The following is a 21,646-nucleotide window of genomic DNA, read 5'->3' as shown; positions in this document are numbered from 1 at the left end:
ATTTGAAACCAGCTGGTTGCTTGGGGACGTCCTGGCACACCAGGAGAAAATAATTTCTCAAAAAAATGGTCGCCAAAAGTAAAAAAAAAAGCCAGTTAAAAGGTGACTGAGGAGTAGCTCTTCACGGATCTATGCTATTTGGCGCGCAAAGGAAAGAACGGACGTCAGCAAGCTGAAGCGGTGCCCATCTAGGTACCGTTTGCCTCACTTTTGGCATGGACGACGCAGGGGTACTGCTAAAAAATGTCTGGATCCAGTCTGACACTTGGGGATAATTATAAGTAGGGTTCCGAATTTAAGGTATTTATTTTTTTAACATTTCCGTCTGTATTTATCCATATTTATGTTGTGTTTCATGTATAAATGAAGTTGTAAAACTGTACAGTTCCATATTGATTTAACTGATGGGACACACCCCAATACTTTGATGTCTGCCGTCATTTAGGTATTTAAGCTGACAAATATTACGTAACAATATATCCACTAAATATTAGTATTATATCACAAACATAAGTGAACCTGTGCCATTATTTATAGAAATGTCATCCGTTTTTTTATTTTCCCATGCTGTCCCTCTGCTCATCTGTTAGACTACAATTCATTAAAGACAGCTTGGACACTCACTTAAAAGAAGCACACTTTTCTGTATTTATCCACTTTAAAAAATAAATGATGGCAGAACACACATTATTTTCTGTCTGTATTTATCTGTAAAAATCTATAAAAACGGAAAACAGGGAGCCTTAATTATAAGGTAAGGCATCTGCAGCTAGAAATCTCCATCAGATAAAATGTTTCTAGATTACAGAGAAATCACAGAATAGAAAGTGAAGATAGAATTGCAAAACCACCTAAATGAAAAGGAATGGGGAAATGTAAAGAAAATATCAGGCTATGTGGACACTTTTTATTTCAATCACATAAAATAAAAGTAAAATGTCTCTTTCATCATCAAACTCTTTATTTGCAGCAACACAAAACAAACAAAATCTTTCTTCAATTTCAATTTCAATTTCACTTTCTTCAGTTCCAGCTAAATACATCCACCACTGCCAGCAAAGGTATGGTTTCCAGCTTCCTTTTGTCTGTGAGGGAAGAAATTTCCAAGGCCACACTTTATACTTTGTCATGCGTATCAACTCAGAAGTCCAATGGTTACACAGTTTATAAACAGAAGGCAACAACAATATGTACAGCTGCACCCAAGAGGAAAGTTTACTGATGTTTATTCAGAATTCAATCATGTTACTGAAAGTGTTTATGAAAACAGGAAAATTGCCCCACAGGCCAGAGAATCTGAAAAGCTTGGAGGTCTGGGACGACCACTAACAGGTCAGGAGATAAACGTCTTTGCTGCCCCTATGGCCAGTCGTTCAGGAAATCTCTCCACTGTTTCCAGTTGATCCATCTAACAGCCTTTGGCAAAGAAGATTAATGAAACAGTACTCCTACAAGACACTTATCTACCCTAGAATTGATTGAGACCTGTCCTACTGAGACGCCAAGCATCATGATATGTTCTAGCCACCCACAAAGTCCTACCCACCCTATTCTCAGCTGTCCGACCTTTCCCTTGTCCACTTGAACATGAAAAACAGAGCAGTGCCCCTGATTCTGTGCATTATCTATTACAATGACTGCTTTACGTGAATGTCAAAAGAACAGAACAGTGAACCTAGGGGAGGTTTCAACAGTGTTTGCGGTTCCTGTGGTAAGTCTACCTGTGCTCTGAATTCAAATTAAATTGAAGATGCCCTGCTTTTTTCCTTCCTCAGATTTGTATAAAGCATGTATAAAGATGAACGAGATTCACACGTGAACTCAAGGGGTGCTAGCAATGCCTTCAATTTCCTTTAGACAGATTGTATGGATGCTATATGCATCAGGTAAGCGAATTCTACACATTCCACACTGACTAAATTCTGTCCAGGGTCTCAATTTCCTTTCTTTGGCACAGTTCTTAGAAAATATGTTTGCTACAGAGAGGTTTATGACTATATAGGAATGGCACGAATGGACTCTATACTGGATTTGAGTTGCATTTGCAATACTTCCTCCTCGCTGTTTTAAAGTGCTCATGTACACAGCACGAATATTGGGGCATCATTTAAAATGTACATATAAGGCGTGAATTCAGTCTAGTTGACTGAACTCTGTTAGAACCCTCTAGCCCGACTGATTTTCATTGACAATGTTTATGTAGATACCATATGCATGTATGTGCTCAAGGTACATACACTGCGTTAAATGTACTTGACAAAGAGGTTCTTTATGCCCCACTGCCTTTCTCAGACACAGAGTGCAGACGCTGTTGTATACATGTATTCTATATAAACTATGACCTTTAGTGAGATCCCAGATGGATCTGCACCTTTTCCCTGGTTGTTCAGAGTTGTCTGTGGCAGCGGATACGTCCAGAGTGAGACAAGTTCCGGATCCTACATTATCTAACTCAAGAGCAGAATCACTGCCCTATAGGACAGTGGAGGAAATATTTAGCAGGCATTTAGACCTTCTGGCAGAGGAAGCAGCTGGAAATGTTGACATCATCAAAGTCAAATAATAATTAACTGAGGAAAGTAGAGCAGTTTTGAAAGGTGGTCATGCAGCCATCAGGGATATCTCATTTAGTTTATTCTGTAAACCTAAAGAAGTAAGAAAGTAAATTAAGATTCGAAACCCTCAGCAAAGCAGTTCATACCAAACACACTGCTGTATTGGGAACAGAGCTTGATGCTCTTCCATAGTCTAGCTTACCATCAAGTTGATTCAAGCTTTTCACTCCAGTGTAGGAAATAATTTAGGACACATTAAGGATTATTACCCAGCTCATATTGTTCCAGAAAATGCGTACACCTGATATTACTGAAGGGCGTTTAAGTGCATACTAAAAGATTCGGTGTTACCATTACGGTTCCAAGAATTGCTAAGCCAGGCAACGCTTGCGGAGCAATTCAGTAGGCTGACTGAAGCGTCTTCCATAATGGAGCAGGACTGTACCTTCCTCTCCATTGTGCCACCGTATTCTATAACATCATGGCGTACCACCTTAACAATTAAAATATCCCCTAAGTCAGCCTACTAAATGCAAACAAACAGAAGACACCACTGGGCACATTACTTTTTGGATCATTGCCCTCTGACAATTACCACAGAAACATGCTAGAAAATAAATACATTGATCTAATGGACTGAGGGCTAAGCAGAACTTTTGTAATTGATATCAAATGGAATTAATAACCTTCCCCTCTGCCGAAATGGCATCCAACTAATGTAAGGAGATTTTCCAGGGCGAGTGGGAACTGTGTTCATGTCTAAATTAAAATATATGCAGAACACCCCTTTTTTTAAACTATCAGAACCAGCACTTTTCTTTCTTAACACTAACAACATTTTCAAAATCCTTTTTGAGGACATCCTTTGGTGTCTGGAAAAAGTCAGGTTTTCGTTCACGTCAACCCTCAGGCCATTCGCTATTTCCTGTAATCAGAACTCTTCGTACTCCGTCCTGTTCCAGCAGACCTGAAACAGCCAGAAACAGGAGCCTACCTGATCCGCCTGTGCCTCTATGCATAGCCAATTACATTGCAGGTTTATCCAACAACAGCACATGTGCCTCAAGATTCAGGAAACCACTCCAATTTCCCTCAAAGGGCAGCAAACATCACAATGAAAAGCGCTTCTAGTCGATTTATAAGGGTGGCTCGTGATTTTACGTGAAAACATACATGCCCCATCAAGGTCAGGCATGGCCTGCATCCTTCTCTGTACACCTCTGCACAATAGCTTAGGATCTACCAGGCAGTGTGCCAGATGTCCTATTATTTAAGTCACTGTTGAAGACTTGCCAGACACAGGCAGGCCCTTATCCGTTCAGCTTCCTGTGTGTAGCTAACCAGTTCTTTATTTCTCAACCATGGGTATAAAAAAAAAAGTCTGCACATTTAAGATATCTCACACAAATCTTCCTAAGGTGCGTTCACAGAATGGCACACATTGTGCGCCATCCAGGCAGCGGTGCGCCCCAGGTAGTAGTGGTTAGGTTCCTGAGCATATAGCGCTCCTCTCAATCAACTCATGAGATTCACTAGTCAGTGCTCTTAATGCATAGTGTCCTTTACACACAGCGTCACTCCCTGGCATGGTGCTCCCACTGCTACGTGACCATGGGGATGTGCATGTCACTGGTATCGAAGATAAGGGGCCTCTTCGGCGGGTTGGGCTCCTTGTCAGCTTTGTGCAGTAGCTTGAAGAGGCCTGTCCCAATGTTCATGGGGATCCCCATGATGATGCACTCAGAGACCCCTGGGGAAAAAAAACAGCCTGTGTTAATACTGATGAGCACTATTGTGGAGGGATGCAACAATAAGCAGGCACAATTTAAAACAAAAACACTGACAACTTTCAGCTCCACAGGCTCACTTACAACATGCTACCTGGACTTTGACGTTACAGGCGGGATTCTGAAGCATTCTAATTGAAAGGCACCAATACTGGAGCATCCTTTAAAAACAGACAGCAACAGACCTGCACGGTGACAGTTGGTTATTGTCAGGCAGGATCAGTGGAAAAAAGGATACAAAGCGAGACTGCAACACCTTCTGACACTGTGGACCCTGGACACCCCACTGGGGCTCCGCAAAGTGTGTTTCACTGCATCCCATACAACCAGGTGACACTTTCTAAACTAATGTCTACTTCACTTCAATTTACACCCACAATATACGGTAGAACGCCCATAGATCAGTGACACAGTTTGCATCACACATTAAGAGGCGGATTTAGGCTTCCCTGTTTTACAGCCTCTTGGATGATGCACCTAGAGAACGTCTGTGGTTAGATAAAGCAGCCAGAAGTGCACTCACCACAAACTGAATCCTTCTGCCCAAAGTAGGCAGCATCGAACAGGTGGTCAGCGGTCTTCTCAAAGGATGCCAGCATCAACACACTCTCCTTCATCTTGGCCAGACCGAACCGTGTGATCCCCAGTATCTCCCCCTGGAGCAGGAAGTAATCAGAGACGCATTCAGTGCATTGGAAGAGGAAGGGAGGAAGAGGCATCAGGAAAACAGAAGAAGCAAGCACAGTAGTAATACATCTAAGTTGGTGTTGGTATCCAGGAGTGATCCCTGGGTCACAGAAACCGCTGTTCTTAGCTCAATCATAAAGCCAAACAAACATTCCTAAAAGGAGAAGTCAGTCACTTGTAATGATATTTCGCCACTAGGGATATCCTCCACAGATGAATAGGCTTTAGAATAACTTCAGATTGCATATATACCCACACATTTATTTATCATTTTTAAAATAGCTTGAATAAAATAGGTTTAGAAAATAAACTAAAATCAAAACATAAATAATCAAAAAGCGCATAACGGAGTGGTACCCACAGAAAAATACACTTACTTAAAAAAAATCAGAGACAGGTGTGGCTGGACTTCTATAATACCTGGCATCTAGGATGACGTTACAGAAGGTGAAATCACTCACAAATGCCCACCGAGCCATACTCTATGACCGAGTACTGTGATGTATAGTAACTGCATGGATATAGTGCTTACTACTCGTCAGGAGGCATTGGAACATTTTACGACGAGTAGCATGCTATTCCGTAACCCAAGGTTGGAGGTTATTCCAGTGGCTACCACCTATTGCTGTAGAGTGTTGCTGAATGGGTTTAGTCTTCGGATACCAGGAGACTAGCATTTTCTCCAGTATCAGGTGGTAAATTGTGTTAATATGAGTTAGGCATGATTATTAGAGTGAGTTCATGTAAGTGTTAACCCCTTCGATGCTGATGACGAGCTCAACTCGTCACCAGCCACGGGAGGGCGTGTGCGGATGACGAGCTGAGCTCGTCATCTAACGCGGCTTTAAGAAAAAAGCCGCGTAGCGGAAAAATAACCGCCGCAGCGATGCGGTTAAAATGGTATATGTAGTCAGGCTAGAGGATTAGATCTGCTTATATTGCAAGGAGAGGTTATCCGGAAGAAAACTATGCACCAGGTAGCTACTATACACTCATCATTCAGAGACACACCTACCACCCCTGACTTCTCAGCTCCCAGCCACAACCCTTCTATCCCAGTTCAGCACCAGGCAGGGACCACTCACGCTTCAAACACAGGCACAGATCTTTCCCACTCAAACACCACTCGCACCCCCACCCCCCCTACAGGCCCTCGGACCTCCACGCATACCATTAACACTCCTCTCTCCCATGACATCACAGCTGACATTAACACTCTGCTCACTCCTGACATCACAGCTCTCACCGACAACACATCTAACCCAGTTCTGCACCAGGACGACACGCACAACGACAAATCCCACCCTTTATCCCCCCCCATTCTCAGTCCCCACTTCCCTCTAACTAACTACGCAGAACACACCTCCTTTCTTAATTTAACTCCCCCTCCCCACAACAGGACCATCTCCAATCCCATTTCCCCACCCACTCTCAGCCCCCATTACCCTTCCTGCACCCTCATCTCCACTAACATACACCCATCCTCCACCTTGATCTCTCCGCCTACCACCAATGCCCTCACTCATACCACCAACCTCCTCCCTACCTCATCCACACCCCTCCCGCCCAAACCATCTCTCCTCCCTAACACCATCTTGCACACTAACACAACGGACCCCTGCACCAACACCAGCCCACTCCCCCACCTGCACGCCAATTCCCTGGTCAGTCATTCACCTTTAACTTCCACCCCCACCCCAACACCTACCCCACGTTGGACAAGATTATGGCCACCCTCATCCAGATCAAAGGAGACATACACATCCTCAAAGAACTACTCTCCACACACACAATACACCCCTCACCCACCTCCACCACCCCTCCCAACAAGTCCCCTACCCTTCCGGTTGACTCTCGCACTCAACACCCCCCACACCGGACGTCAATCCCTGCTCGTAATCGCAACAACCGCCCTCGTCGCCCTTGCAACCCCTCACCCACCTCCACCTCCCCTCCCAACATGTCCCCCACCCTTTCGGTTGACTCGCTCACCCAACACTCCCCACACTGGACTTCAATCCCCGTTAGCAATCGCAACAACCGCCCTCGTCGCCCCTGCAACCCTCTTTCGGACCTCGACACACTCACTCTCCTCCGCTCATACGACCCAGCCCCCCAAAATCACACCTCCACCACACACCTCACCATTCCCACGATACACCCAAATCCCCTTAGACCCCCCACACTAAACAGCAGAACCTCCATCCCCAATAACCTTAGAAAAGTCCCTCTCTCTCTAGAACCTTCTACCGCCCTCAACACACCCCGTCTCAAATGCACTCTCCTCAACTGCAGATCGGCCTCGAAACACTCCGCCGCCATCGCTGATCTCCTCTTAACGCTGGACCTTGACCTAATCATTCTGACTGAAACCTGGCTAACTGAATCCTCGTCACCTATAATGGACATTCTGGTTCCACCCAACTACCACATCATTAGACTTGACAGGTCAGGCAAAATAGGTGGTGGAATCGCATGCATCTACAGGAACAACCTCTCCGTTATGAAAGGCAAGTCCACCTCCCTATCATCCTGTGAATACATCTGCCTCAACATTATTAGTGAGGGCAAACCGATATGCTCTCTACACAACATTTACCACCCACCCAGAGACAACCTCACCTTTTCCCAACAAATCATGGATATGATTTCAACCAATTCCGGATGGCAGCTCACCCAAATATACCTTGGCGACTTCAACCTCCACTGGAACAATCGCAATGACGCAGTGATAAATAGTCTTAAAAGTTTCCTCAATGCCCTTGACCTCACCCTAATATGCAACAGCCCGACCCACGAGAAAGGCTCTATCCTCGACCTTATCATCTCCAAAGAGGACTCTATCCAACTCGAGTCCATCCAACCCTGTGACTGGTCAGATCATCATATTGTCACATTCTTCATCAATGAAAAAGTTAAATCTAACCCGGTTCAATCCTCCAAGCCCAAAGTCTGGAAAAGAGACCTGAAAAAACTCAACCCAAGCTCTCTGCCTCCTAACAGCTGCAATCTCCTACTCCCACCGACCGGCGCTAAGGACGTTCAATCCCTGACTGACCACTACCTCAACGTTATGACCTCAATAATTAATGAGGCTGCACCTATGCAGCTAAAAAGAGTATCTACTAAAATCTCCAATACATGGTACAACGGAAGTCTTAATGAGGATAGACGAGACATGCGAATGGCAGAACGCACCTGGAGATCAGCTCCCTCTGCAATGCACCTAAAAACGCTGAAGAAAAAGAGAAAAGCCTATTTCAGGAAAATAAAACGCTCAAAACTAGACTTCTTCAGCCTCCAGCTCGACCAAGCAAAAACTCTGCAGCTCTACATGCCAAGAACAGATCCATACTGGTAAGTAGCATTTTCCGTTCGAGGCATATGAGCTGCAGATTGTACACTGCATATAGCAGTACCCACTCTTAGAGGCGACCACCCCTATCTTTTGCAGTAGTTTGGAATAATGTTTTGAGAACAGCCTGGCCCACATTAGCTTGTTGTTTTGTTTGCACATCTACACAATAGTGTTTTGTGAATGTGTGCGGTGTAGACTATGTAGCTGCTCTGCAGATGTCATCTAGGGGAATGTTCCCTAAAAATGCCATTGAAGCCCTTATCTTTCTGGTAGAGTGGCTTTAGGAGGAACAGATAGCTTACGTTTAGCTTTGTGGTAGCAAATCTGAATGCATTTGACAATACATCTAGCTATCCCAGATTTTGAAATGGGATTACCCTTGTGTGGTGGTGAGAAAGACACAAAAAGTTGTTTTGACTTACGAAAGGGTTGTGTCCTTTATATGTAGTATATCAACGCTCGTTTGACATCTAATGTGTGAAGAGCTCTTTCTGCTACTGACTGTGGTTTCGAGAAGAAAACGGGCAGTTCCACAGATAGATTGAGATGGAATGGAGAAATGACTTTAGGCAGGAATTTTGGATTAGTACGCAGAACGACCTTATTTTGATGCATTTGCAAAAAGGGTTCTTGAATGATTAGTGCTTGTAGTTCACTAACTCCGGGCAGAGAAGTGATAGCTACTAGGAACACAACTTTCCATGTTAAAAATTGTAATTCACATTTGTGTAGGGGTTTGAAGGGAGGCCCCATTAGCCGTGTGAGAACAACGTTTAAATTCCATACAGGTGAAGGTGGTACTCTGGGAGGAATTATTCTCCTAAGGCCTTCCATAAAGGCTTTAATGGCAGGCACTCTGAACAGAGATATATGTTGTCTGTTTTGCAGATTTGCTGCTATTGCAGCAAGATGTAGTCTAATAGACGTATAGGCTAAGTTACATCTTTGAAGATGCAGTAAGTAACCTACGATGTGTTGAATAGCCACATCTAAGGGATTAATATTGTTGTTATGACAATATATTACAAATCGTTTCCACTTGGCTGCATAACATGCCCTAGTGGTAGGACGTCCAGCTTCTTTAATGACATTAGTGCAGTCTGGAGGAAGGTTTAGATACCCAAATTCTAGGACTTCAGGAGCCAGATCGCAAGGTTGAGCTGAGCTGGGTCCGGGTGTCTGATCTCTCTATGGTTCTGTGTTAAGAGGTATGGAGACAGGTGCAATTTTTGGTGTGGTACTACAGACAGTTGTAGCAGTCTGGTGTACCACGGGTGTCTGGCCCACGTTGGAGAAACTAGGATGAGGGTCAGAGAATGCTGCTGTAGTTTGCGTACTACTAGTGGCATGAGTGGTAGAGGTGGAAAAGCGTACACAAATCTGTTTGACCAATTCATCCATATCACATTGCCTTTGGACGGTGGGTGTGGATATCTGGCAGTTAAGCTTGGGAATGTTGCATTTTCGTGGGTGGCAAATAGGTCTATCTGAGGTTGTCCCCACATCTGAAAGAATGGCTGAAGAACTTGCATATGAAGTTCCCACTCGTGGGTCTGTTGTGTTTGACGACTTAACAGATCCGCTATAGTATTTTGTACTCCTGGGACATGTTGGACTAGAAGGAATATGTTCTGAGGTATAGCCCACATCCATATATCCTGTGCTAGTTGAGTTAGTTGCAGGGAGTGCGTGCCTCCTTGCTTCTGTTTGTAATACATTGCTGTCATGTTGTCTGTGCGGACTAACACAGCTTTGTTTGCTATTTGCTTCTGGAAAGCTTTTAGTGCTAGGAATACTGCTAGTAACTCCAGATGATTGATATGGAGTAATTTTTGTTGTAGTGTCCACCTGCCTTGCATGGTGTGTTACAACAGGTGGGTTCCCCAGCCGGAGAGCGATGCGTCCGCAGTTGAGATTATCTGGGGAGCTGGCTCTAGGAACGGTTTTCCCTTGGAAAGGTTTTTGGTGTTCCACCACTGCAGAGAGCGATTAGTTCGACCGTCTACCAACACTAGGTCTGTTAAGTGACCTTGAGCCTGGTTCCATTGACGTGATAAACACTCTTGTAGCGGACGCATTTGAAGTCTTGCATGGGGTACTATGAAGATGCAAGAGGCCATCATCCCTATTAGTTGCATGAACACTCGTGCTCGGAGGGAGTGTTGTAGCTGAAACTTTGTTAGGAGGGTTTGCATGCTGGCTATCCTTGCTGGAGTGGGTTAAGCTAGAGCTGTTGAGGTGTTTAATGTGGCACCAAGGTACTGTTGTACTTTGGATGGCTGTAGATGAGACTTGGTTTGGTTTATTGTGAACCCCAAGTTGTGGAGCAGCTGGATGGTGGCATAAGTGTGTTTTACGCATTGATTGTGTGAGCTGGCTTTTATGAGCCAGTCGTCGAGGTACGGGTAGACATGGATGTGCTGTCTTCGTAGATGTGCTGCCACCACTGCCAAGCACTTGGTGAACACCCTTGGTGCTGTTGTGACTCCGAATGGGAGTACTTTGAATTGGTAGTACTGCCCGTCTATTACAAATCTGAGATACTTCCTGTGAGCTTTGTGAATGGGAATGTGGAAGTATGCGTCCTTGAGGTCTAGAGTAGCCAGGAAGTCGTCTTGTGACAAGCGAGGAAGGGCTTGCTGGAGTGTGACCATGTGAAAATGGTCTGACTGTATGTATATGTTTAGCGGTCTGAAGTCTAAAATCGTCCTTCTTTGGAATTAGAAAGTATAGAGAGTAAACCCCCTTGTTTTGCTGGTGCAGAGGAACTAGTTCTATTGCACTTTTTTGTAGCAGAGATACTACTTCTTGCTTTAACAGTGATAGATGTTCTTGTGACATTGGACGCTGTTTGGGTGGTATGTTTGGGGGGGTATATGTTAGTTCTAGACAGCAACCTGACTGAATAATTTGTTGCACCCACCTGTCTGATGTGATGTTGATCCAGGCAGGCAGGAATTGTTGGAGTCTTCCCCCCACAGGAGTGGAATGTTGGGGGGGAAGGGGAGGAAAGTCATTGGGTAAGGGTAGAGGCAGAGCGGGAGGTGTTGTTTTTGCCTCTGCCTTTCTTGTTGTTACCCCTGTAACCCCCTCTCTGGTAGCCCTTAGTGAATGTGGATTGGCTAGGGGTTTTGTAGGAAGAGGAGGGACTTTCTAAGGAGTAGCCTCTTGTGTTGCCTCTGTATGATGAGCGACGAAAAGAACGTCTGAGAGCTTGCTGCTGCAAGGCTCCCATAGATTTTGCTGTGTCAATGTCTTTTTTAATTTTTTCTAAAGACACATCAACATTGGGCCAAATAAATGTGTCTCATCAAATGGCTGATTAAGGAAGGAGTTTTGTACCTCAGGTTTAAAACCTGAAATAGGTAGCCAGGCATGTCTACGTAGTAAGGTGCTGGTATTGATTGCCCTTGGGGCAGTATCTGCAGCGTCCAGGGCATAACGAATGGAGGTATTAGTAATATTTTTACCTTCTTGTATACATTCGTTAGCTCTGTTTTTATATTGGTCGGGTAGGTGCTGCATTATGGACTCTAGTTCATCATAATGTGCCCTGTCATATCTTGCCAGCAACGATTGGGTGTTGGCAATGCGCCAGATGTTAACTGCGTGTGCTGCAGTTCTTTTGCCAGAGGCGTCAAGGAGCTTAGATTCTTTGTCTGGTGGTGAGGCTTCACCTGTTTGGGAATTAGCACGTTTACGTGCATTGCACACCACTAAAGAATCCAATTGTGCTGGGCCTTTAATATAAACTGGGTCTGCAGGGGCAGCTTTATATTTTTTCTCAATGTGAGGATTGAGGACCCTAGCTCTGACGGGGTCTTTAAAAACCTCTGTTGCGTGTTTGACAATGCCCTTAAGCATTGGTAAAATGGCAGTAGACCTTTGTGTGTTGTCAAAAGTGTCTAATAGGAAGTCTTCCTCCACTGCATCAGTGTGTAAGTCCACCCCATGATATTGTGCAGCCCTTTGGAATAGTACGTTAAAACCTATGGTGTCCTCTGGTGGGGAAGGTCTGGAAGGGTATACATCATCTTGTGGGACGTAAGGCACATCATGGGTGTTGTAATCATCCCATGGATTAGGTGACTGAGGGGGACTATTAGTCTGTGCTAGGTAATGTGCACTCCCAACTTCATAATCAGAATCTGTGTGTACATCATCGTATGGATTAGGAGATGGTGTACGTGAATGATGTGGTGGAGGAGGAACAGTATGGGGAGGTGGTGGAGAAGGGACCCTTAATGGAGAAGTTGCAAAGTCTCTCTTCTTTGCAGGGGGAGGAGGGGATGGCGCCTCAATTGGTCTCTTCTTGGAGCTGAGAGTCAATTGTCCAGTTTTAGGATCCTTTACAAGAGTTTTTTGCTGTGGATCCGGTGTAAAAAGTTCTTGTGAGCAGGGCAGATCCTTTGGTGTTGAAATTTTCGGCTCTATAGGTTTTTTAGGCACCGAGTCGGTAGCTGGCTTAGGAGTGTGCCCCTTCGAAGTATCTTTTAGATTCCGAGAGTTTTTTCGGCTCCGATGCGTGTGAATCTGGAGCTTTGGTTGATTTTTTACTCGGCTCCGAGTGCGGTTTCGGCATCGATGAACCACTGCCAGTCTTCGGCGCCGTGTGCTTGGGTGTCGAAGCAACGGTCGACGTGGAACAGGAAGCTGTCTTTTTCTTTCGGTGTCGGTACTGGGTCAGCACCGGAAAAAGGCTGGCTCGAGCCCGAGCCGCCTGAAGGATTAATGGGCTTCTTTGCCGGGCCCGAAGGCGGGGCGTTGGAAGCAGTCTCTCGGTGTGCACCCGAGCCCGAAGGCGAGGGTGTGACCGAAGCCTTTTTTGAGGGTGTCGAGTAAGGGGTGGGGTCAACGGTCTTATTTATGACCCGTTGAGCTGGAGTGACTTCCTCGACGTCGGAGTCTTCGGCATCTGAGGATCCGATACTCTCCTCGGCGTGCTGGTGTTCTGGCACGCCAACGCCCTCTTCGAAGATGTCTTCGGGAATCGAAGCTGACCAGCGAGCCATAGTTCTACGAGCTCGTCGGTCCCGAATGGTCTTCTTGGAGCGGAATGAGGCACACGCTGAACAGTATTTGGCCTCGTGCTCCGGTGAAAGGCAAAGGTTGCACACCTCATGTAGGTCGGTGTGGGGAAACTTCAACCCACATTGAGGACACTTTTTGAATGGCGTACTTTCCATGAGCCAGAAAGTGAGGCCTAGGTAGACCCGAAGGCCTTCGCCGAAGACCGGAATCGAAGACTTCGAAGTGGTAGAGAATCGCGTCGATGTGAAGCGCGATCGAAACAATACCGTCGAACTGGGTGAGGATTGCGCGCCGAAGGAAATTTGGTTCCAAACCGGAGCGCAGGAATCACATCCGAGCCCGATGGCGGAAAAAATCCAATCTGGTAATGGAGCCGATGCCCATGAGCAATGTGGTCCAAAGGAGGAGTCACCGAACTCATGACTTCCAATGAACCTTTTAGGACAACAACAAACTGCAAACATCCGGGCCCAACACTAGGTGGCGATCTCTGCACAGTGTACAATCTGCAGCTCATATGCCTCGAACATAATTTTATGGTCAGAGGATTCTAAGGTGAAATAAAGTTGACTGTTCTTAGTAGTAAACCAGTTATGAAATGATTTCAAAGTTGTTAAGGATCCATGCCAAATTATAAGAATATAGTCTGTATCTGAGCCATTTTCCAATATTTGTTTTGAATGGTTTATTAATATCATATTTGTATCACCTTTGAAGGCAAGCCACATACAAGGTGGCTATATCTGTGACAGAAATTGAACCCCATCATGATGTCTTTAATCAGTCCATAAAAATGTTCCTTGCAGATAAAGTAGCTGCAACGTAATTCCAGAGCTGCACAGCCTACCACATATTCAGTTGGTATTTGATGAGGCTTATATGATTTTCTAGGGTGGTTTGAATGACAAAGCATCAGTCTGTGGAATGTTAATATAAAGGCTTTCGATGTCCAAGGTGACTAATAGTTCCACAATATTATCAAAGGGAAAGCCTATTTCATTGATGACTGCCATACTGTCCCTGTTAAATGAATGTGTTTTTAGTACTATGTTTAATGAAAAAAATCCATGTATACTGCCAGAGGTTTTTAAATGGAATCAAATCCGGCTACAAATATTCTACTGGGAGGTTTTGAACTGTTCTTATGCATTTTTGGCAGAATATATATGGCTGGGATGGAGAGGTCAGCTTAGTTGAGACATTCAAATTATTTGGTCAGATTATGAATTTCTTTACAAATATTGGTCGTAGGATCCTATTGGAGCATTTTGTAGTAATATTGATTTTGTAAATTCCTGATCATAGTCCGCCATGTTTTGGATCACTATTCCTCCCCAAATATCTGTGCCTTTGTCACTATTAGCATGTTTTGATAGTGTTTGCAAGTTTAGACAGGTTGAATTGGACATATCTGGGAGAGCTGAATACTGTCATTATTTCAGACAAAATGACAATTTCAAATGTAATGATTTCTTTGGACAAGTAGGGAGAGGGTGCAAAAAAGTTTAGGAACAATGTAAGCAAGACACATCAAATTTTTGATCAGTATCATCTCGTGTGGAGAAGTATCTCAAACGAATAGATCTTTAAAAAATTTGAGTAGAATAAAATTAATTTTTGTTGGTGGATACAGAAGATAGACCTTTGCATAGAACTTTCAGTCCTATCAGATTAGTTGAATAGTTAGAAAGATTGATGGAGGGAACACGTCTACCACTCGTAGACATGATTAAACTACTTCCTAATATCTTCTAATTAATGATCTCCTGGCCTCTGGTTATAGTTCCAAAGCGACCATCATTGTCAACGGTTGAGGATCTCAAGGAACACTTTAGATGAGAGTGAATCTAGCATGAGATGCAAAATTGTACCTTCATTCCTCAGGATGTTTGACTTAAATGGAAGCCTGATGTATTGAGAGATGGAAAGGAATCAGACGTGGTCCAAATTTGAGCTACTATCCCTTTTGCTTCCAGGGTATGTGAACCCCTCCCCGCCCCCTTTCTATTTACTTGGTGTATTTCGATTAATATTTGCTATGAGCATTGAAACATGAGTGATGAACAAGAGTGTTAACAGGCACAACGCCATTCCTACCTTGTAGGACATCAGGTCAGCAAGTAGCATGACATGTCTGCGATCTATGCTCATGCCGTGGTTCACCATGGTGTACTGGATCTCATTGATGATGGTGGCTCGCGCAGCTTCGATGCCCAGCGTCTTTTCTACCTGAGGAGGCAGCAACACAATATTATGAAAGAGAGCCTAAAGGGAAGACAACACCAAAAACACAAGGAACAGAAACACTTGGTCATTCCCACTCTTATACTAGAGTACAAAGCAGATGCCCAGAAACCTACCTAGCAATAACTATGACTGTACTTCAGGAATGTGGTTACCTTTTTTCTTATTTCTTTCATCATCATCATTGCGCTCCTCGCAACTGCTGCAGCTTCTCAAGAGTATTCTAACATTACTTACATTAAAACATTCAGAAAACATAACAGGTGCGCTTTTGATGGGGAAAATATAATGTATAATTGCATTCTTGCCAATTGCTTTATTTTTTAAATAGATGGAGGAGAAACCCTTCCTCACTATTCTTCAGTGCGTTCCATTTAATTTCCTACACTAAAAATTATTTTTACTCCTACAAGGAGTAAGCAACAGTTGCACATATCCAACGGTTTTCTGAGAAGGAATCTTTTTCTAAAATAATTTGTGAATGCCCATAAACGTGCACGTTTGTAGATGCTCACCAGGTTTTGCAGGTGTCCACAAAGATAAAAGCCCACAGTGAACCCATGCATATTTAATCAAAAGAAAATATTCACTACCCAAATGTAATTCTTTATTGTGATTACACCTGGATGGTGTAATTGTAAACGTGATGGACAAGTTACATACCTTCAGTAACGCCTTATCTGATAGAGACATGATCTAGCCTCAGATTCCTTACCTTTGAACTTCCATGCGACAGGCAGGTTCTGGAAGATTTTTCTTAGCAGTACCCCTGTGTGCCGGTCTGTCATTACTATGAGATCTGGGTTGGGAAGGGAGAGAGGTCTGCCTCAGACCCAATCGCGGTTTGTCAGCCACCACTGCAGGTCTATTGCAGTGCCCTCTGATATCTGAACTAGGTCGGTGGGATGTTTTCAATGCTGTGCCCACTGGAACTTCAGGTCCCACTGCAAAGCCCGCATGTGCCATCTTGCAGGGGTCACCAACAGGATGCAGGAGGCCATGAGGCCCAATAGCCTCAGAGTCAATCTCACTGACTTCCAGGATAGTGGCTGAAACATCGGTATCATTGCCTGAATATCCTGATCCTCTCCGGTAGGATAGACCCAAAACTGCACCATGTCCAGAACCACTCCAATGAAAGGGAGTGTTTGACTGCGACTTCAGCACATTGATAGAGAACCTCCGTGAATGCAGGAGGTTCGCCATAGTCTGGAGGTGGGCGACGACTGCTTGGAACAAGCCCGCCTTCAACATCCAGTCGCCGAGATAGGGGAAGACTGGAACCGTGATCTCTGCAGATGAGCTACGCCCACCACCATCACCTTTGTGAACACCCAAGGATCACTGGTGAGGCAAAAGCATGGCAAACTGAAATTGTTTGTGGCCCACTGTAAACCGCAGGTAGTGATGATGTGCAGGCAGGACCACGATAGGAAAATAGGCATCCTGCAAGTCCAGCACTACCATCCAGTCTCCCAGGTCCTGGGCAGAAAGGATCTAAGCTAGGGTGAGCATCTTAAACTTCTCCTTTTTGAGGAAGAAGTGGAGGGTTCAGAGGTAGAGGATAGAATGAAGACCTCCGTACTTCTTTGGGACCAGAAAATAGCAGCAGTAACAGCCACAGCCTATTTCTTGCCCTGGAACCCTCTCTATAGCTCCTTTGGCCAAGAGAGTTTTGACTTCCTTGTGGACTAAGGCAAGATGATCCTCAGTCAGCCGATCGTACACTTGAGGCATGGATGGATGGGTAATCTTGAAGGGGCGGGAGTAGCCCCTTCAAACTATTTGGACTGGTGTGTTCATTCTTTTTTGTTATAAGTGAGGGAAGTAGCCTTATCAATTATAGGGTCCAATAGTAGCGTATTCCACTATATGTTCGCCGTTTGAGATGTGGCATCGCAGTGAGTGCTTCAGCTGGATATATCTATATTATTCGGTATCAGATATTTTGTATTCAGTTTTTAATTCTTCAAATTCAATCATCTTTTGTCCCCTCCATACATCTTCTAAGTAGTTAATATCCAGTAGTTTCCACTAGCTAAAACCCTTTAGTCCACCTAGTTTCCCTTAGGAGGTCACTATCCCACAGCGAAGTCCTTCCTGTAGGCTTCCCCTCCCATCCCAGGAATTGTGTTGCCTCTCGCCATATATTTATCACTGTTTGAGTATGTGGTGGTAGTTGGGTACCCCTCAGTTTTTAAAAAAAACACCGCTGGATATCATCTCTTACCCATCAAGTGGTGATCTACCATGTATGGGGGTTCGTCCCTTAAGACCCATGCGTTAATCGTGACTAGCTGTGCTGCCCAATAATATTTTTGATGTCAGGAATGGGCAGTCCGTCTTCAAACATTCCCCTCTGTAATAAGTGTAAGGCTATCCTAGGGCTTCCCCCATCTCACAGTAATCTAATTTCACGGACTACTTTTCGCAAAGAAGTCTGGTTGTACCCTACATGGTGTATTCTGCAAAACATACAGGAATCGTGGTAGAGCAATCATTTTAAACAGTGCAGCCCATCCTATAAGAGGCAGTGGTAACTGTCTCCAGTGTACTACATTTCAAAGACGGTCTATTTGTGGGAATATGTTGTCCTCTAGGAATTCAATGCCTGTTTTTGGATCGCAATTCCCAGGTATTTGAATTCGTCTTTTATTTCTAGGGCTCGAGCACTGGATGCAATGCCGGCGCCGTTACCGCCAGCATAAAGAAGAGTGATCCCAATTGATCTGATAACCAGAGTATCCCCCAAATAGTTGGAATATGTGAAGTATTCATCTTGTCGATGACTTTGGGTTTGTGATGTATATTAATATATCATCTGCATACAGTGATATTTTCTCATCCCGGTCGTTCCCTCCCAGTATCCCTTTTATCAGTCGGTCACCTCTGACCCACGCCGCTAGGAATTCCAAGGCTAATGCAAAAAGCATTGGGGATAGCAGGCTACCCTGCCCTGTACCCTTGTGTAGGGTTATTGGCCGCGATGTCACCACATTTACTCTCACCCTGGCTAGTGGGTTGATATACAAGAGATGGACCCAAGCACAAAACTTTGGGCCTAGTCCCAGTCGTTCTAGCACTGCGAATCGGTATGGCCATTTGATGCTATTAAACGCCATACAGGCCTTTAATGACAGGAGCGACGCGTCTTCTGGCTTTTGCTTCATAAAATGGATTACTCCAGATAACCATTGTAGATTAAGCCGGGTGCCTCTATGCGGCCTAAAACCGGATTGATCAGGGTGTATTATGGATGTTATTACTGTACTTAATCTAGTCACCAATACTTTTGCCAGCACTTTTGCTTCTGTATTAAGCAGTGATATCGGACGGTATGAGTTACAGTCTGTCAGTGGTTTACCCTTTTTCCGAATAACCACAATAGTGGGCATCCTTTGATTCTCTATGAGGATACCTCACTCTAGTGCCTGTTGGTACATATGCAGCATATGCGGTGCCATAACAGTTCCAACCCCTTTGTATAATTTGGCTGGAATGCCATTAGGTCCGGCCACCTTTCCCGTCTGCAAGGCTCTAATAGCTCACCCTAAGTCTTCCACAGTTAGGTCTTTATCTACATCTGCCTGCTTGTCTGGGGATAGTGTGGGAAGTCTAGCCTCTCGGAGGAAATCAGCAGTCTGGTCCAGTTCTATTTGTGGTAGACTGATACATGCTCTCATAATGTACGATCTTTTCTGGGTCACTTTGGCCTGTGCCATGCTCTTCCCCTCTGCAATGTCACTCGGCTCCTACTGCTTGAGTCAGATCTGGTGTTTAACCTTGGCGTCTAGTCCCCCGCATTTCTGTCTTTTGTTGCAAGTCGGGCCAGCTCAGTTTCTATATTGTCATACTGGAGCCTCTGTCCCTTCTTTTTATCTCCAGCTATAGCTTGCTCAACCCTCTAATCACTGTTTTATAGGATTCCCACACTATGCATGCCAAGTCTACAGTGCCTACATTTTCTTGGTAATATTGCTGTGTCCGTTCGCTCACTTTTTCTCTGAGCTGCTTATCTTTGAAGAGCCAAGGGTCTAGTCTTAGTGGCAGTGTGGTGTGGTACCTTCATGTGTACCACCACTGGCGCATGATCTAATATGCCCTTTGCCTTGTGAGTTGACCCCCTAAACCAACCTGCTGTCGTGGAATGAGCCATGAAGTAGTCTAAACGAGAATATCTCTTGTGGGGTTCTGAGTAGAACGTGTATTGTCTGTCCTCTGGTTATGTTCCCTCCATAAGTCTAGTAATCCGAGGGCCTCTGTGAATGCTCTCAGGGGTTCTGTATATACATTTCCCAATTTGAGGTTGATATTCTATCTTTTATGGGGTCCATTGTAGCATTCATGTCACCTCCCAAAATCAAGATGCCTATTGATAGTTTAAGCAATAGTGCGCTGATGGCTGGCATAGTGTAAGCGTGGAGTCTTGGTGGTATGTATACTGAGCCTATGTTGATAACCTTTCCCTTCCAGACCCCTGTCAGCGCCACATATCTGGCCATCTTGTCGCTCATACCTTGCCCGGTTTAAAGGGAAGTGCGGTCCGCACCAGGATCCCTGTTCCTCGTGATCCAGGCGTGAACCCTACATGTGCTAGGAGTTTATAGCCGCCCCTATCCAGAGCTTTGTAATTGTTACCTTTTAAGTGCGTTTCCTGTAACAATAGTATGTTCAGATTGTGTCGCCGGAGATATTGCAATACCATTATATGGTTTTGTTGTGGCCTAGGCTGTTAACATTCCAGGTCAATACTCTCAGATCTGCGCTGGCATGTGTTTGCCCTGTAGGTAGGTTTGGGAATCCTGTCTTTTCACCCCTTGTTGTCATGTGGTATGTTGGACATGTGGACACGTATCGATTCTAGTAGATGTATGTCTCCCCTCTCCAATTCTTCATTTTTGCGAAGCTGAACATCAAGGGTAACTGTAAAACAATGCCACCTTGAACTTGGCTGCTTAACCTAATGCAACATCAAAGTACCCCCTTCTCTGCTAACCTGCACAGTGGGTTCACAACATTCCACCCCCTAACTTGCAGAGCGCCTTTCGCCCCTATAACAATAATACAGTAAATCAGGTGGGCTTTGGCCACGTGTGCCCCCACCGGACGCCCCTTCAGTCCCTCATTTATCGATCAAGTGTAAAATAACATATCCCATATCATAAGGCGGTCCTATAGATCATTTATAATTGACTAAACATTAACTTAGCTGTGTAGGTAGTCTCTGTCCATAATACCCCCACTTCCTCTGCTCTCGGTATCTCCATTCAATGTCTGTGCTCAAGTCACTCAGTGGACATGTGCGTTTATTTGTGATGACCCAATGGTTATAGTCATTCCCTGCCATTCTATGAGGGATCCGAGCTCCGTGATGGATCCTCCTTTTGATGTGGGGCGAGCCGTGTTGGGTCGTTGGTCAGTTCGTCTGCATCTCTGTTTTTTACCCCAGGCTTTTCCTGCCATCCTCCAACCATCGAGCTAGTCCCATGCCTCCCGGGAGTCGCGAAGCGCCAAACCTTTCCATCCAAGGCTATTCTGAGCGTTGCAGGGAAGAGCATGGAGTATTTGATGTCTTTTTCCCGTAAAACTGCTTTCACCTCCGTCGTTGCCGTTGTACCTTTAGTGTGAAGTCAGGAAAAAGGTAATGGTGGAGTTCTCAAATTTGAGCGGCGGGGCACTCCGAGCAGTCTGCAATATCACATCCCTGTCTCAGAAGTTGAAAATATTTGCTATTATAGGGTGTGGAGGTGCTCCCGGTTATGGTAGAGTGCCCGGAACACAGTGCGCCCGTTCCACTGAAAAGTATTTGGATAGCCCCCTTGGTTGAAGCATTTTGGTTATTAGTTCTTCCACAAATAGGTCCACTGTTGTCCCCTCCACTTTTTCTGGTACCCCCTGGAGCGCTCTTCCTCGTCCTCTAGCTTGGCCTCCAACTGTCTGGTCACATCCTGTCATTTACTGACCTGTTTTTGTAGGATTTTGCA

The 21,646-nt window shown here is 44.9% G+C and overlaps 1 protein-coding gene across 3 annotated transcripts in view; it reads right to left on the bottom strand.

Moving 5' to 3' along the window:
• Positions 1–943: 943 nt before the first annotated feature.
• POLR3A (RNA polymerase III subunit A) overlaps positions 944–21,646 on the bottom strand; it is a 319,330-nt gene continuing 298,627 nt past the window's right edge. For 2 of the 3 annotated variants that reach the window (XM_086922444.1, XM_086922445.1), the window contains exons 29-31: positions 15,516–15,647; positions 4,866–4,998; positions 944–4,305 (exon numbers count right to left, since the gene is read on the bottom strand). In XM_086922444.1, coding sequence (XP_086778570.1) covers positions 4,157–4,305; positions 4,866–4,998; positions 15,516–15,647 — 414 coding nt within the window. In that variant the 3' untranslated portion in view covers positions 944–4,156. The remainder of the gene's footprint in view (positions 4,306–4,865; positions 4,999–15,515; positions 15,648–21,646) is intronic. The other variant, XM_086922446.1, reaches the window with a different exon arrangement.

The sequence above is a fragment of the Lissotriton vulgaris genome, chromosome 5 (genome assembly GCF_964263255.1).
Source record: "Lissotriton vulgaris chromosome 5, aLisVul1.2, whole genome shotgun sequence".
Lineage (NCBI taxonomy): Eukaryota > Metazoa > Chordata > Amphibia > Caudata > Salamandridae > Lissotriton > Lissotriton vulgaris.
The sequence above is the reverse complement of the archived record's forward strand: the minus strand, read 5'-3'. Positions and strand labels throughout refer to the sequence as shown.